The following is a 13,356-nucleotide window of genomic DNA, read 5'->3' as shown; positions in this document are numbered from 1 at the left end:
TAGAATACCAAAGACTGTATAAATAAAGTTGACTCCTCCCTTTCATCAATTGCTTCACTTAAATCATCGGAGGAGAAAGATTCATGTGAGCAGGTAAATATTTTCACCGGTTCTTTCTTCTTAGAAACCAGTTTTCCTGTTAAGTAACCAGCACCAAGTCTCATAATATCCACAAAATGAAATTTCACAATATAAGAAAACATTTATGTATATGTATCATATTAATTTCAGAGAGCGCGGAAAGAAAAGCATTCAGTATGAAATTCAGTTGAGGAGTACACTTTTTGTTATGCAATGAAATTTATCAGGGAAAAAAAACAAAAATGTTATTTCTCAATCTAGATTTTATATTACGTGTAAACGAAACCAGGTTAACCACAAAGTTACCACATATGTTGTTGAAATAAACCACCGGCTAAGTGGAAATAGCTGTAGGATTATGTAGCACCTCATATGTCCTGCTGTTGGGAGAATAACTAGAAAAAAATGTGAAACTGCACACAAAATATGTTTTAAGCCTAAAAACATACTGGACTTTTAAAATGCTGTTAAACAATGGTTCTTGCCATCCTTTAATACAATAATTTAACTTTCACATCCTCACAAACATTCACAGACACAGGAATAACTTTTCAGAAAACTGCTTATTTATTGCCTGGGTTGGACACAATAGTGAAAGAAGTTTTTCTCAAAAAAAAAAAGGTCAAAGAGGATTCAGGTGAATTATTTTATGTATTGAAGGAAAATGACATCTGCAATGAGAAATATTTTGACAGAGACAATACAGAACCCTGTGCTCTGACCCACCATCAGATCACAGCAGTGGCATTGAAAGCCGGACCATGCTGTCATACCACCAAACAATCACGCTGGCATCATAGGTAATGCTGGCAAAAATCTGGGAATCGACAGAATTTCTGTGATTCACAGCTTCTGTGAGATCTCAGCATAGCGGTTTCATCACTGGTGAGATCAGCAGGTACTGGATACCACTTCATATTTGTGCTGGTTGGCTATGTATATAAACCAATAAAAAAAATCCAAAAAAATCATTAACTGAACAGCTGGTGAGTGCTGGAAGAAAAAAACAGCTTTTTTTCCTTCAGTTTCACGTGTCTGATAATTCAAATTAATACAAACGTCAAAACTGGAACAGTAGTGTGCTTAAAATAATAAATGCTAGACAATACTGGTTTCTAGTCACTTGTAATCATAAGCTTTTTCATTTTTACAGCCTGATTACACCAGTTATCCACTGTCAGAGACCTGTCCAACTTATAGAGCAGAATCGAAGTTCATCAGAAACCACCAAATTCGCTGAGAACTGCAGATACAAGTTCGACGTGAAACAGAAGTTGTTTCAGGCACGATTTCACTTCAAATAGCAAAGAGAAATTCAAAGTGCAATTATTTCTGATTTTCACAATTAGATACCTTTACTTGAGTCTGACATTTAAAAGTAAATTAAAGTTGAAGATGTACGATATATCCTTGTAGCGTTGGTGATTGAGAAGCAGTCATCCCTTATCACAGAGCACACAATGTTTTCTTATACTAGTCTTAGTATATACCGTATAAGAACATTTCTGGATACTTTAATATATTTTAACCTGGAGTTGAAAAAACAATCCAAGATATGGTGATTGGGAAACTAATCTCCACATTTATGCTTTATAACCACAATTACAAATTTAAATATTGATAGCTTCAAAAAACTGAGAACTACACTGTTTATGTAACATCTGAAATCCATAAAAAAAAAAAAAAAAAAGTGATAGGAAGTGGTCAGATACAAGAGTCATTTTTGAGCATATATTATTTTGCAGTTCCATAGGCAGGGGCGGGTTTGTTATTTCCAAGGCCCCATTCAAAAAGTTACCTCGGGACCCCCCACTACCCACTCTCCAAGTGTAGTAGCTGTTTGTAGCCAATTGCACGGTTTGAGTTGTGGTAAACACTGCTACTGTCTATATGGCAAAAATAGGAGTTCTGAAATGCTCTGGATGTTAATGGCAAGAAAAAAAAAGAATAAATAAGTACAGTGATGAATTAAAAAAAATACTGAAGTAACCATTTCTTCACAAGACTCAACCCTTAATCTCATTTGAGCTTTTGTTGATTTATCATGATACTGGGAAGTGTCATAAAATACAAAGATATGCTGTGTGATTTAACAATATAAAAGAGTGACTTTGAGAAATTTTTACGCAATGATAAAAATTGTACTTTCTCAGTTGATGAATGGACACCACAAATAAAAAGAGAACAGAAGAGGGTAAACGAGCAGTCACTATAGTAACTGTGTTCAAGTATGGATGTGCTACATGGCACAAAAGCTCAACATGACACTCCCTGCAATTTCAGAATCTTAGAACCAGAAGAAAAAGCACCAGATCGTGTCCCACAAACAGGTTTCCAAGAAGTTGTGGCAGTGGTGGATCGAAGGAACAAAACCGGGCCAGAGACACTGCATGTCGAGGATAGCACTGTCATGCAGAAGTAGGCACATTGTCTTAAAAACTGTAGCATATAGTCTAAAATAGAACTTTATATTCTATAAATATAGATATACACGTAGTCCATGAGCCGGCTGGCAATGATTTTTCATGAGTCAATAAAACATGTGGTCAGATGCAAAAAAAAAAAACCCATGGAAATATAATTTGGTTAAAATGATTGAAATGAATTAAACATGCATATGAAAGTAATGACTCAGATGGATTATCAAGAGATAGTACCTGTGAGTTTATATGAATATAGTATATCTGTAACACCCAGGACAGTCATCACAGTCATCGATTTTTGCAGAGCTTAGAGGAAAGTGTTTTAAATATTAAAACATTGATATTTCACATTGATTTACATACAGTATTGTACAATTTTCATATGTTTATGTAAAAATGTGTCATTGATAAAGGAATCACCAGAAAAAAAAAAGATAAAATCTTAAAATCATGTTAAGTACCACTTTGATGGCCGTTACTTTATGAAACAATAAGAGGCAATCTCCGGTCACTGAGTAACTGTGAGGATCTGTCAGGATGCCTTATAGACTTATAGAGTGCGGTTCAGAGACAAGAATCTGAACCAAGCTTGTGTACTGTGAAGAATATGCATAATAAAAAAAGAGAGCTCCTGTCCCCCTCCCACAGCCCCACCCACCACAAGGTCCAGGTACTATTATAAGAAAGGCGAAAGTGAGAATCTCTGTTGGTCAAATCCAAGCATGAACACATGAGTTCCGCATGGTGTGAACAGATGTCACAAAGTGCTGGTAGCAGCACACAGGCCTTACGCCTGTCAGAATGGGGCTTGGTGGCCGCTACGGGAATCAGAAGCACGTCCATCTGAATCGTGCTTGAGTGCAAACAAAGCAAAGCCTACTTTTAGTATGGGGGGGGGATTAATTTGAGTGAATCAGGTGAAATAGAGGTCTGGGGTTAAATTCACACCTGCCAGGCAGCCAGACTGCCCTGTCCACATCAAACCCGTTTGCACATTTAGATTCGGTGATAATTGATCTACCCAACTCCTTGTTTTGAAGCATGAAAACTACAATGCAAACTTACATCCTAAATGTGATTTTTTTTTCTGTGTTTGATGCAGGCCAATAGCTACAATTCATATATTGGGCTAGAAAATTCTTGTGATACCGTGAAAATTTTAAACCAGTGCTTCTCAACCCGATTCTTGGAAATGCCCTGACCGTCTGGGGTCCGCAAGGACCGGAAGGTTCAGAAACACTGGCTTAAACCATAGAAATGGCACAGCACAGTATTGATACCTGGCAACCACTTGTATAAAATCAATGTGGTCCACTGGATGAATAAATACCATGTTTTTACCCTACAAAAGATACTCAACATAGATACCTCAAGAAAAAGTTAGCACTGAACTTCTCTGTACATTCAGAACTGAAGCATTGAATACTTAAATGTGAATTTTAACAGATGAAAGAGAGTAGAGAATTTGGTGAGCTTGTTTCACTACCACTCCAGGCAGACGACCAATTTTATATGAAGTCCTAATTATTGTCGGATATGAAAACCGACTATGGACACAATGCAGAGATGCATCTGCATGCTGATTTGCCATGGCTTGCAGATGCTGGCAGGTTTGTGCTCCCAGAAAGCAAAGTGATTCAGCACCCAAAAAATTTAAACTTTTTGGTTCATGTGCACACTGATTTTAAGCAAATAACAAATGAAATGCATAGTGTAGAAACAGCAGCACAAATAACATGAAATATCTAGTTTATTTTGACTTAGTAGGGCTGGGATTCTGTCTTATGTCCTAATTTTTTTAGGCAACATTAGTTTTTTCCCCACCCACTTTTGACATTGTGCAAGACATCTGTAGGATTTTTTATTTTTTGCAATTTCAGAACCCCATGCCAATTCAAACATAATGGCTAGGACTGAGCAGATGCACTGCCAGAAGAAAACTCAGTACAAATTTATCACTTCCATTTTCACACACCAAAACAAATTGCCAACACAGTGCTTATTAAAAGGTTAAACCATAATGTTGCCAAGTAAAGCAGGACATTTAACAAAAACAAGACTCCCAACCCTAATTTGGTGTCCAGCCTTTCAAGACTAAATGAGTAAAATTCATGTGCAAACACTTAAAAGGGAGCAGCTTGGGACGAGGCAGCATGGAAGTCATACTGCACTCCTTGGTGGGTGGCAGTCTGGCAGCTGGCCATGCCCACACCCCCAGGAAGGGTCGGGCTACCTGTGGATGGGCAGGTGGAGGCCATTGAGCGACAGGGAGGGCGGATGCAGCTCCAGCTGCGTGAGCAGGGAGAAGTGGTCAGAGGGGATGTGGGGGTGCGGACAACCCGTGATGCAGTTCTCCTCCAGCCACTGGGTGTCCAAGGGCCCCAGGACACCCAGTACACTCATGTGAGTCTTGGAATAGAAAATGTAGTCGATCACGCCCTGGTGGAGAGATACAGGGCAAAAGAGAGAATGTCAGGCAAAGAGAGTGATGTACTGGGAAGGAGAGACATGGTGGAGAGAGAATCAGATGTTAAGAACGAACATAAATTGTATTGTTATTATTAAAGAGGGAGAACAAGCCAGAGTAAATTGTCGAAAATGCCAACAACTGAACTGTACATAAAGAAACCACTGCTTGATTGGCCACTTGATTGGCCATTAGTGGAATGACGTTACACTGAATACACGAGTATATTGGAAGAAATGCCAATATCTTGATTTTTAACAAATGACAGCTGATACCGATATGTTAACTCAGCGATTCTCAAAATTATCTGTCCTGGGGACCAGTCCTGTCAGACTTTCGGGCTGCAGGGCCCTGCATAAACGACCGCCCCCCCACGGATGCGTATTCGCATAGATAGATATAGACAGATTATTACTATAGATCAGTGGTTCTCAAACTCGGTCCTCAGGCCCCACTGCCCTGCTTGTTTTCCAGCTATCCCTGCCCTACACACTGCTGATTACCTGGATCAGGTGTGTTCAGTCAATCAGATGCTGAAAGACAGCTGGGAGCAGTGATAGAAGGAAGACAAGCAGAGCAGTGGGGCCAAAAAAGTCGAGGACCGACTTTGAGAACTACTACTATAGATAGATAGTATTACTATTATTATTATTATTGTTATCGTTATTATATCATGCATCTGTTTTACTTAGCTACCTAGTTAGCTACCACAGAGTCTTGACCATTGCTACTGTAACTAGCATAAAGAATTACTTTTTTGCACTACAAAAGAGAGATGTTTCTTAAAAGCATTGTAATACAAAAAATTCTTAACTATTAAAGAGAGCATTCTGTGCTAAAAACAGGGCTCAGTTTCCCCATAAGCATCATAGTGCAAAGACCACACCATAGTGAAAATGATATTATAGCACTTCTTTAATGAATATTAAGGAACCTTTTCATGCCATCCTACATTTCGGATTTGCATGCTGGTGCTCCTACTTTGTACAGCTACCTGCACTACGTGAGTGTGCAACCTATAAGTATTTTTAAGGAGGATTTTGACCCCAAAGGCATTGATGATAGATAATTCTGACATGACAGATCTATGCAATTTAATCCCCACCGTAATAATCAATTCATCACGATACATCAATGTGTCTTTACACTCCCATTAATAACTCATTGAAGTCATCCAGGGTAATGTACCTGGAACTACTTTAACGTATATAGGTAAAAAGTAAAGCTATTTGTCATCTAATTATATTACCAGCTGTAGAGAATGTCTATATTATTAAGGACCAAAGAGAAAGCATAAAATAATCATTTCTCAACACTGAAACTGGCATCGATAAACTGCAGAGGAGGATAGTTCAGGTTCAGAAAGTAAAAATCCAGACCAAAATTTCTGTTTCAGAGTATCCTGAGAGTGTGACTCTTTATACTGGTTGGTTGAAACAAAATCATGGTCTGGATTTTTACTTTTTAGCAGGAAATGTAACTGGTGACATGGTCCTACCTTAAAATCATAGGTATAATTAGTGTAAGGCATCGCGTCATTCTCATACGCGCTCTTCAGCTGGAAGCTGTGCGTGATGCTGCCCTCTGAGTTGCCATTCTTTCCATTGCAGCTGAAGTTCGTTAGACATTCGCTATAGCGGAGCTCTTTGAAGTCCTTGTGATTTTCTGCCACTCCGCCATTACTCAAATACTCCACCACTCCTGAAACAAAATAAAGAAATACATTTAATAACTGAAAATATATTTTTAAAGAAAAATCATTTTTCATTTGATTCAAGTCTAAGGTAAGTACAGCGACATGAGTAAGCAACTGGATCTTGCTTGACAAAGAAAATTCTGATCTTTTGAAACGTTTAACATGTGAAACACGAAAATGTCAATATGCCATATTGTGCTTCCAATCAAATAAGCTGTGTTTCTTTCTAAAATCCCACACCTGAATCTGGTAGCGAATTGAGATCCGCACACAGGACAATGGGTATGGAGCCAGAATCGAGAGCGGTGGAGCTGGACGCCTCTGACCGAGAGGTTTTCTCCGCAATGCTTTTCAGCTCCGAAATGAACATCATGGTCTGGATCAGCTTCACGTCAGAAAACTCAGGGTCCCAGTGCATGTGTGCATTGGCAACTAGGAGCATCTGCTTCTCTTGTATGGGCTTTGTCCCTGTACAATAACAACTGAACAGTGAATTAAATCCATAATAAATAATAATAACTACAGCTATATCAGTGGGCATTCAAAGATCTCACTCACTAGAATTCACCACAAAATACTATCTAGTCATTCATGACTTTATATATACATTAACATTTTAAAATTTACCATTGGTTGTTCATCATGAAAATACACCTAAAATAACTTCTCTCTTTTTGAGATCTCAAATATGCAAGGGGTCATGAATAACTTCCTCACCTCCAGAAAACATGTCCTTGTTGACCTCTAACAATACAGCTACACCAATGTTGTCTTTCGTCATTACTCGATTCAGCATGACTTCTGAACCTTCTGAGTTCGCCATTGCGACCTGGTTGAACTCAACAGTGTGCTTTTGCACAAGTGTGAACCTGAAACAGCAAGTAACTATTAGGTCCATCCAGACTGTATAATATTAACAGATTCTTCAGTATTCTCTTAAAAGGGCATGTTGTAAGGCAGTAAACAAGGAAGCCTTTTTCTCCTATTACAAGCCAATGTCTTGTTTGTGAAAAAACAAGCATGTCCATGTAAGAATATTGATAATCTAACAGACAAACATTCCATCACTTTGCCTGCAGACATTAAACAGTGAAGATGGCTTGTAACCGAACTTCTCTGTCTTGAAAAATATTGCACAGCCATCCACATGCTTCCTTTCTGGTTCAGACACCAATTTGGCACGAGACTTGGGGCAGAAGTAGCCATCATAGCCACGCTCCTTCAGGGTTTCCAGAAAAAGAGCGTAGTACTGCTCAGTTTCAACTTCCTGTAGAAACACGTAAGAACATGGACACGTTGGATTATGACTCTTAGAAAACCAAGTCAAGGGCAGGTGTACTTCACACTCTGGCCTAAATGCATTACTTAAAGTTTCATTTTTATAAAAAGCGTAAGACAAAACTTTACTGATTCCTGTGAGCAGAAGGATAAACACAAGAAAGGATAATTTAGGTAGAAATAAATACAAGAAAGAATAACAAGTAAAAGTAGATAATAAAAATGAGTAACTAAGTACAATAAACTGAATGTTATAACAAATAAGAACTGCAGATAATGTACTGTAATGTTAAATACAGCACAATTCTGCACATGGCCCCTAGGTTATTTTTTGGGGGTTAAGGACCTTGCTGAAGGGCCCAACAGCACCTTGACTATTCTGCTGACCACGGGATTCATACAGGTGACCTCTGACCAGAGGCACAGAGGCCTAACTCACTGGACCATACTACTCTACAAATTAGAGTCAGTCAGCATAGTTTACCTGAAGACTGATGATATCCGCATCGCAGTTTGTGATCTCCTCCATGATTCCCTTTTTCCTGTACTCCCAGTTCAGCGCCCAAGATGGACAGTAGCCATACAGCTGTTTTGTGGCATACTTGTCACACAGCACGTTGTAACATATGACCGTAAATGTGGCTGGGGGGGGGGGGGGGGGAATGGGACATGCCAGTGATAACTGTATCTTACATAGACTAACCCAAAATATGACAAATAAGCCTACAGACTACATAGTCATTTATACAAAGAAAACATACCTGTTGGAATCATTTGGTCTCGTTCTTTTAGTGTAATCCAAGGTCTTTGAGGAAGCTGTTCAGGGTGCACTGAAATAAAAATAAAATCATAGGAACTTCAAAATGAAAATATTTGCACATTTGCCTCCAATTTCAAAGCAATGTCAAAGTTCGCAGTAGAAAATATAAAGAAGTCTAAATCTGTACTAAACAAAAAACAGAAAACTGCAAAACAATTTGTACCTGCAAGATTGTCAAGCATATAATTAAGAAGCTTTCTGGTTCCATCAGGTTCCTGGTAAAGATTAAGAATATCTTGTGACAAAGGATTTCCTGGAGAAAAAAAAAAGAGTTTAGTTTAGTTTCATGCCGGTTAAAATACTACGACAAGTGTAAGCATCTAAATCACTTCTAAATGTAAACATGACATCAAGAAAAGAATGAGGCAAAAAAATCATCAATAATATATATAATGGCATGCTGAAGTAAGATTTCCAAAATGCTGTATAAAGTAAAATGGGAAAAAAGTACCTTTCAAGCCTAAGCTTTGCAATTGAAACAGCCGCCCAAGTTCATAAGGCAGAACTCGTAAAAGATTGTTATTTAAAAGCAGTTCCCTGAAAGAGAGACAAGAAAACACACAGGAGCCATATTGGTGAAGAATTTTTGATATTTCTTTCTCTTATATGCACCCTGTTTAGCCCCAATTTCCACCACAGCTTGCAGACTAGCCAGCAACTCCTCACATGCCAAGAATTTTGAGCTTCTGTGACTCACTGCTAAGCCATATGCCTGCTTTACAAACCAATGAGCACAAGGGTGAACGGGCTCACCTGAGTGACACCATGTTTCCAAGTTCTGCTGGGAGGCTGCGCAGCTTATTGGAGGAAAGATTCAGGTAAACCAGGTTCTGGAGTTTGGCTATCTCTGGAGGAATGCGACTTAGGTTGTTGTCGTTGAGATGCAGCGCCGTCAAGTGCGTCAGTGTCCATAGCGAGCTACTCAAGCTTCGAACCCGTCCTGGCAAATGAATTTACATGTAGGTCCTGTTGTTTTTACATTAAGGTTAATAAAAATATATACTTAGCTAAGATAACTCAATGCCATATACAGTACTGGCTGCCAACATGTGTTAGCTTAGCTGATTCCAAACTGAAAATCACAGCAGTAACTGGTTGCCATTCAATACAGTATATTATATCCATGTATTTGTTGAACTCACTACCACACTTTGAATGGCTAACCAAATACATCATAAAGTTAAAAGTTAACTAAGGTGAGTTTAATTAAGTGATTACATTTTAGATGACTGTGATGCTACTGGGAAGCAAAAGCTGTGTTCTTGTGGGCTTTTAACAACTTTCTGAAGAACAGAAGAAATTCTGTGTTTCTGCTTACTGAAAAATATGCTCCAAACAGTCAACATTGGCTGCCCATGACTTTTCACAGCACTGCATTATATTTTCCAGCATAACTGTCATGAATTTATGACAGAATGTCTCTTCTCAAAAGAAGTTGCCCATCTTATAAGTTTGACAAAACAGATTTGTTTTAAAATGTCAAAATCTCAAAAGTAAGAAACACTGAAGTGAAGGGTGGGGCAACTCACCTGAAATCTCCAGCTCTGACCAAAGAGACTTCTTTCCACTTGCTGCCTCCTCAGCTGACATGATTGTATATAATCGGCGAGGATCTGGGGGATCATATTTTTCCCTGGGCATACCTGTTAATCTGGGAGAATGTCAGCCAGAAAGTAAGTATAAAGTCTTCTCTAAAACATCCTTCATAATTATTCCCCAAATCAGGGTTTACTTATCTCGGGGTTGGGGGGGCACAAAATGTACTTGGGCCCCCCATTAGGCAGAGAAATATCAAACTGTGGCAGCTTGACAGCAAACTCTCGGGCTGCTTTTTGGTTGCCAGTTGGCCCCAGTTTGTCAAGATCTACTGACAGCCTGAATTCATACTGTGATGCATGCGGCCATTTCTTTTAAACACTCACACATTGACAACATAATAATTTTTTTTTGGGGTAGAAAAAAACCTAACATAAAAAATAAATCAGAGCTTTGATACGGCTATATTTATTTGGAACAATTACCTCCAGCAAACTGACAGTGAAAAATTCCATATTTAATAATCTTAATTATATTAAACAACAATACTAGAAAAGATCTGCACTGGAAACATTTTCAGACAGGAATTGACTTGTTGATTCAAATGTCCAAGATGCTTTACATAACATGCAGGGCATAATAGCAAGGTTTGCTATGTGATGTCATCTGAAACACTGTCCCACGTATTGACCAAGGTGCAAACACAAGGCAAAGGACAGCATGGTTAGTGCACTACACATGGACGTATGCGTGCAGCACTGTTTGTTAAAGTTCAATCTTGGTTTATTTGGAGATCTGAACTTCTGACAGAACTTATTTTTATACAGAGACAAATTCAGAAACTGACGCTTGGCATGGGAGCGTGTCTTTCCAAAATAGAGATGACCTCCAGCACTTGATACTGCACTTGAGTGCGACAAGTTCCCCAACTTCTTCAAACCGCTTTTCAAAATGCTGATGTGGAATAAGATCCACTTATATGCCTTTTTTTTATGTGATCTGGCTAAGCAAACTGCACTTCTCAAATTTGGAAAAACATGAATATTGATTTTTCCTTGGAATAAACATTTTAATACATTTGCCTTAATAGAGGACCATCCGTCTCCCCCTAAGCATATAAACATAACAATCAAGTCGTCAAATAACATGCCAAATAAACTCTCTCTTAAGAGTACTTCTATTTAATTTTTCTAATGAACACGTAAATTCATAGATAATCGCCGAATAAACAGTGGATAAAAAAATGCCGAATAAGGTAGTTCGACTTTCTGTATTACTTATTCCAGAACAACAACAACAAACAGCAAAAAACTAGATGGCTTATCGTTAAAATTTAAAACGACAAAAAAAAAAACAGTTATACAGCAAAACAGCTTTGGCTTCTTGGGTGTTTTACGCTCCCCTCCTCAATAAGAAGTGTCCCGAATCGCGCGAGCTGGCAGCCTGTCAGACTGCGCCGGTATTACCGCAGCTGTCAGAGACACGCAGGCAGGAGCGTCCATGTGCCCCAGGAAAAGCAATGCCAGAGAGCGGCCAGCGGGAGCTTTACCAAGGAAAGCATTTTGCTTATAGCTTATATAAGTAAAGGGATGCTGTGTGAAGAACATAATGTTTTAGTGACCGGTTACTTGACTTATTTTAATTCACAGAAAGTGCGCGGCCAACTATCTATATTCTCTACATAGTTGGCAGAATAGCAACACGTAGCTCTTTTTCTTAAGATTATGGTATTCTACTATGAAAAAAATCGTAATAGATGTCACAGACGCAGTATTATTAAGATACAGCACACTTAACAATTGCGACTGTTAACAGAACTAGTAATGTGCGCTAATATACAGTGGCTTAGCCAGCAGGCTAACAGCACTGGGCTAAAACAGAACCCAGTGGGCCTGTTTCACAGGGGGAATACGCTCTTGGCACTACGACGTCATAATTAAAAGCATGCACGCAACCCTAGGATGGGCATACATAGATCTAGACATTAAAATAAATTCTAAATAAAGCCTAATATTTATCAAAACATAACGGCCTTAAAAACTATACGGACACTGGAGCCATGCACAAGACTGTTTTCCATTGCAGTTCAAACCCGTGGAAGGCGGAGACTAAAAATAGGCACGTACGATCGTCTCGACCTGCATTTCATGTTAAGTAACTGCTTCGCTTTTGTAACAGCGAAATATACCTGCATTCAGTGGATGATGATGAAGAAGATGCCGACAGGAAATTTTGAAAGACATGCAGACGGAATGCTGCTACGGCCACCTCCTAAACGTCCCTGAATGCCCGAAAGAAGGGCAATTATCATGGCTGCCGCTCATAACCTTGCGTGTTCCAACGCCCACCCCTTTACCAAAAAGTTGAAGGGAAGTTAATAATAAAATAAAACTCCATATTTGCTCTTCTTTCTTAATACATAAATAGTATTAATTATATGAATCCGGTGTCAATATTAAATCAATGTATAATCCCGATGTACAATACTCAAATTTTGTATGATTTTTGTTATATTGTGAGTAATATAGTATTGGTAATACTACGAGTATATTCGATTAATCTGTAATTAATCCCAATATCACACATAAGCATGCACAAGCTTTCCCAGTGTAAACTTAATAGTAATTGTGGTTTTCTTTAATATTTAGTTATCAGAACTTTTAACAAATCAATAGAGATGCCCAGAGGCGTTTCTAGCTAATAAAAAAATCAGGGGGCTAAGTCAAGTTTGACATTTATATATTTATTTATTTATTTGACTTTTTTGAAGGAAGACTGGCATCGGGGCTAAAATACTCCAGACTAGGCTATAGCCCCTTGTGAGCGTCCCTAACGAGGCCCACGGAGATGCCATCACATATTTTGTTTACTCAGACATGATTTCATATCATATGGATGTCTTAGCCTATATATTTTTTTGTTATCTATAATAAAGTGTTATTTTACCATATGTGACAAAATACATGTGAGAATCATGAAGTGCCGATGCTGAAAAGCATAATACAGGGTAAAAGATATGCGCAGTACAAGAACATTTCCCCCGATATCTACCGTC

The 13,356-nt window shown here is 38.6% G+C and overlaps 1 protein-coding gene across 1 annotated transcript; it reads right to left on the bottom strand.

The window, feature by feature from the left end:
* Positions 1 to 625: 625 nt before the first annotated feature.
* Positions 626 to 12,640, bottom strand: cnot6l (CCR4-NOT transcription complex, subunit 6-like). The gene is made up of 12 exons (XM_049020407.1): positions 12,490 to 12,640; positions 10,295 to 10,416; positions 9,519 to 9,705; positions 9,217 to 9,302; positions 8,929 to 9,018; positions 8,707 to 8,775; positions 8,430 to 8,587; positions 7,780 to 7,934; positions 7,385 to 7,536; positions 6,908 to 7,135; positions 6,470 to 6,672; positions 626 to 4,943 (listed from the first exon to the last, which is right to left on the bottom strand). The coding sequence occupies exons 2-12, from the start codon at positions 10,404 to 10,406 to the stop codon at positions 4,734 to 4,736; spliced, it is 1,650 nt and encodes a 549-aa protein (XP_048876364.1). The 5' UTR covers positions 10,407 to 10,416; positions 12,490 to 12,640; the 3' UTR covers positions 626 to 4,733.
* Between the last annotated feature and the right edge of the window lie 716 nt (positions 12,641 to 13,356).

This window comes from Brienomyrus brachyistius, chromosome 7 (assembly GCF_023856365.1).
Source record: "Brienomyrus brachyistius isolate T26 chromosome 7, BBRACH_0.4, whole genome shotgun sequence".
NCBI classification, from domain to species: domain Eukaryota; kingdom Metazoa; phylum Chordata; class Actinopteri; order Osteoglossiformes; family Mormyridae; genus Brienomyrus; species Brienomyrus brachyistius.
This window is presented reverse-complemented; position numbering and strand designations above follow the sequence as displayed.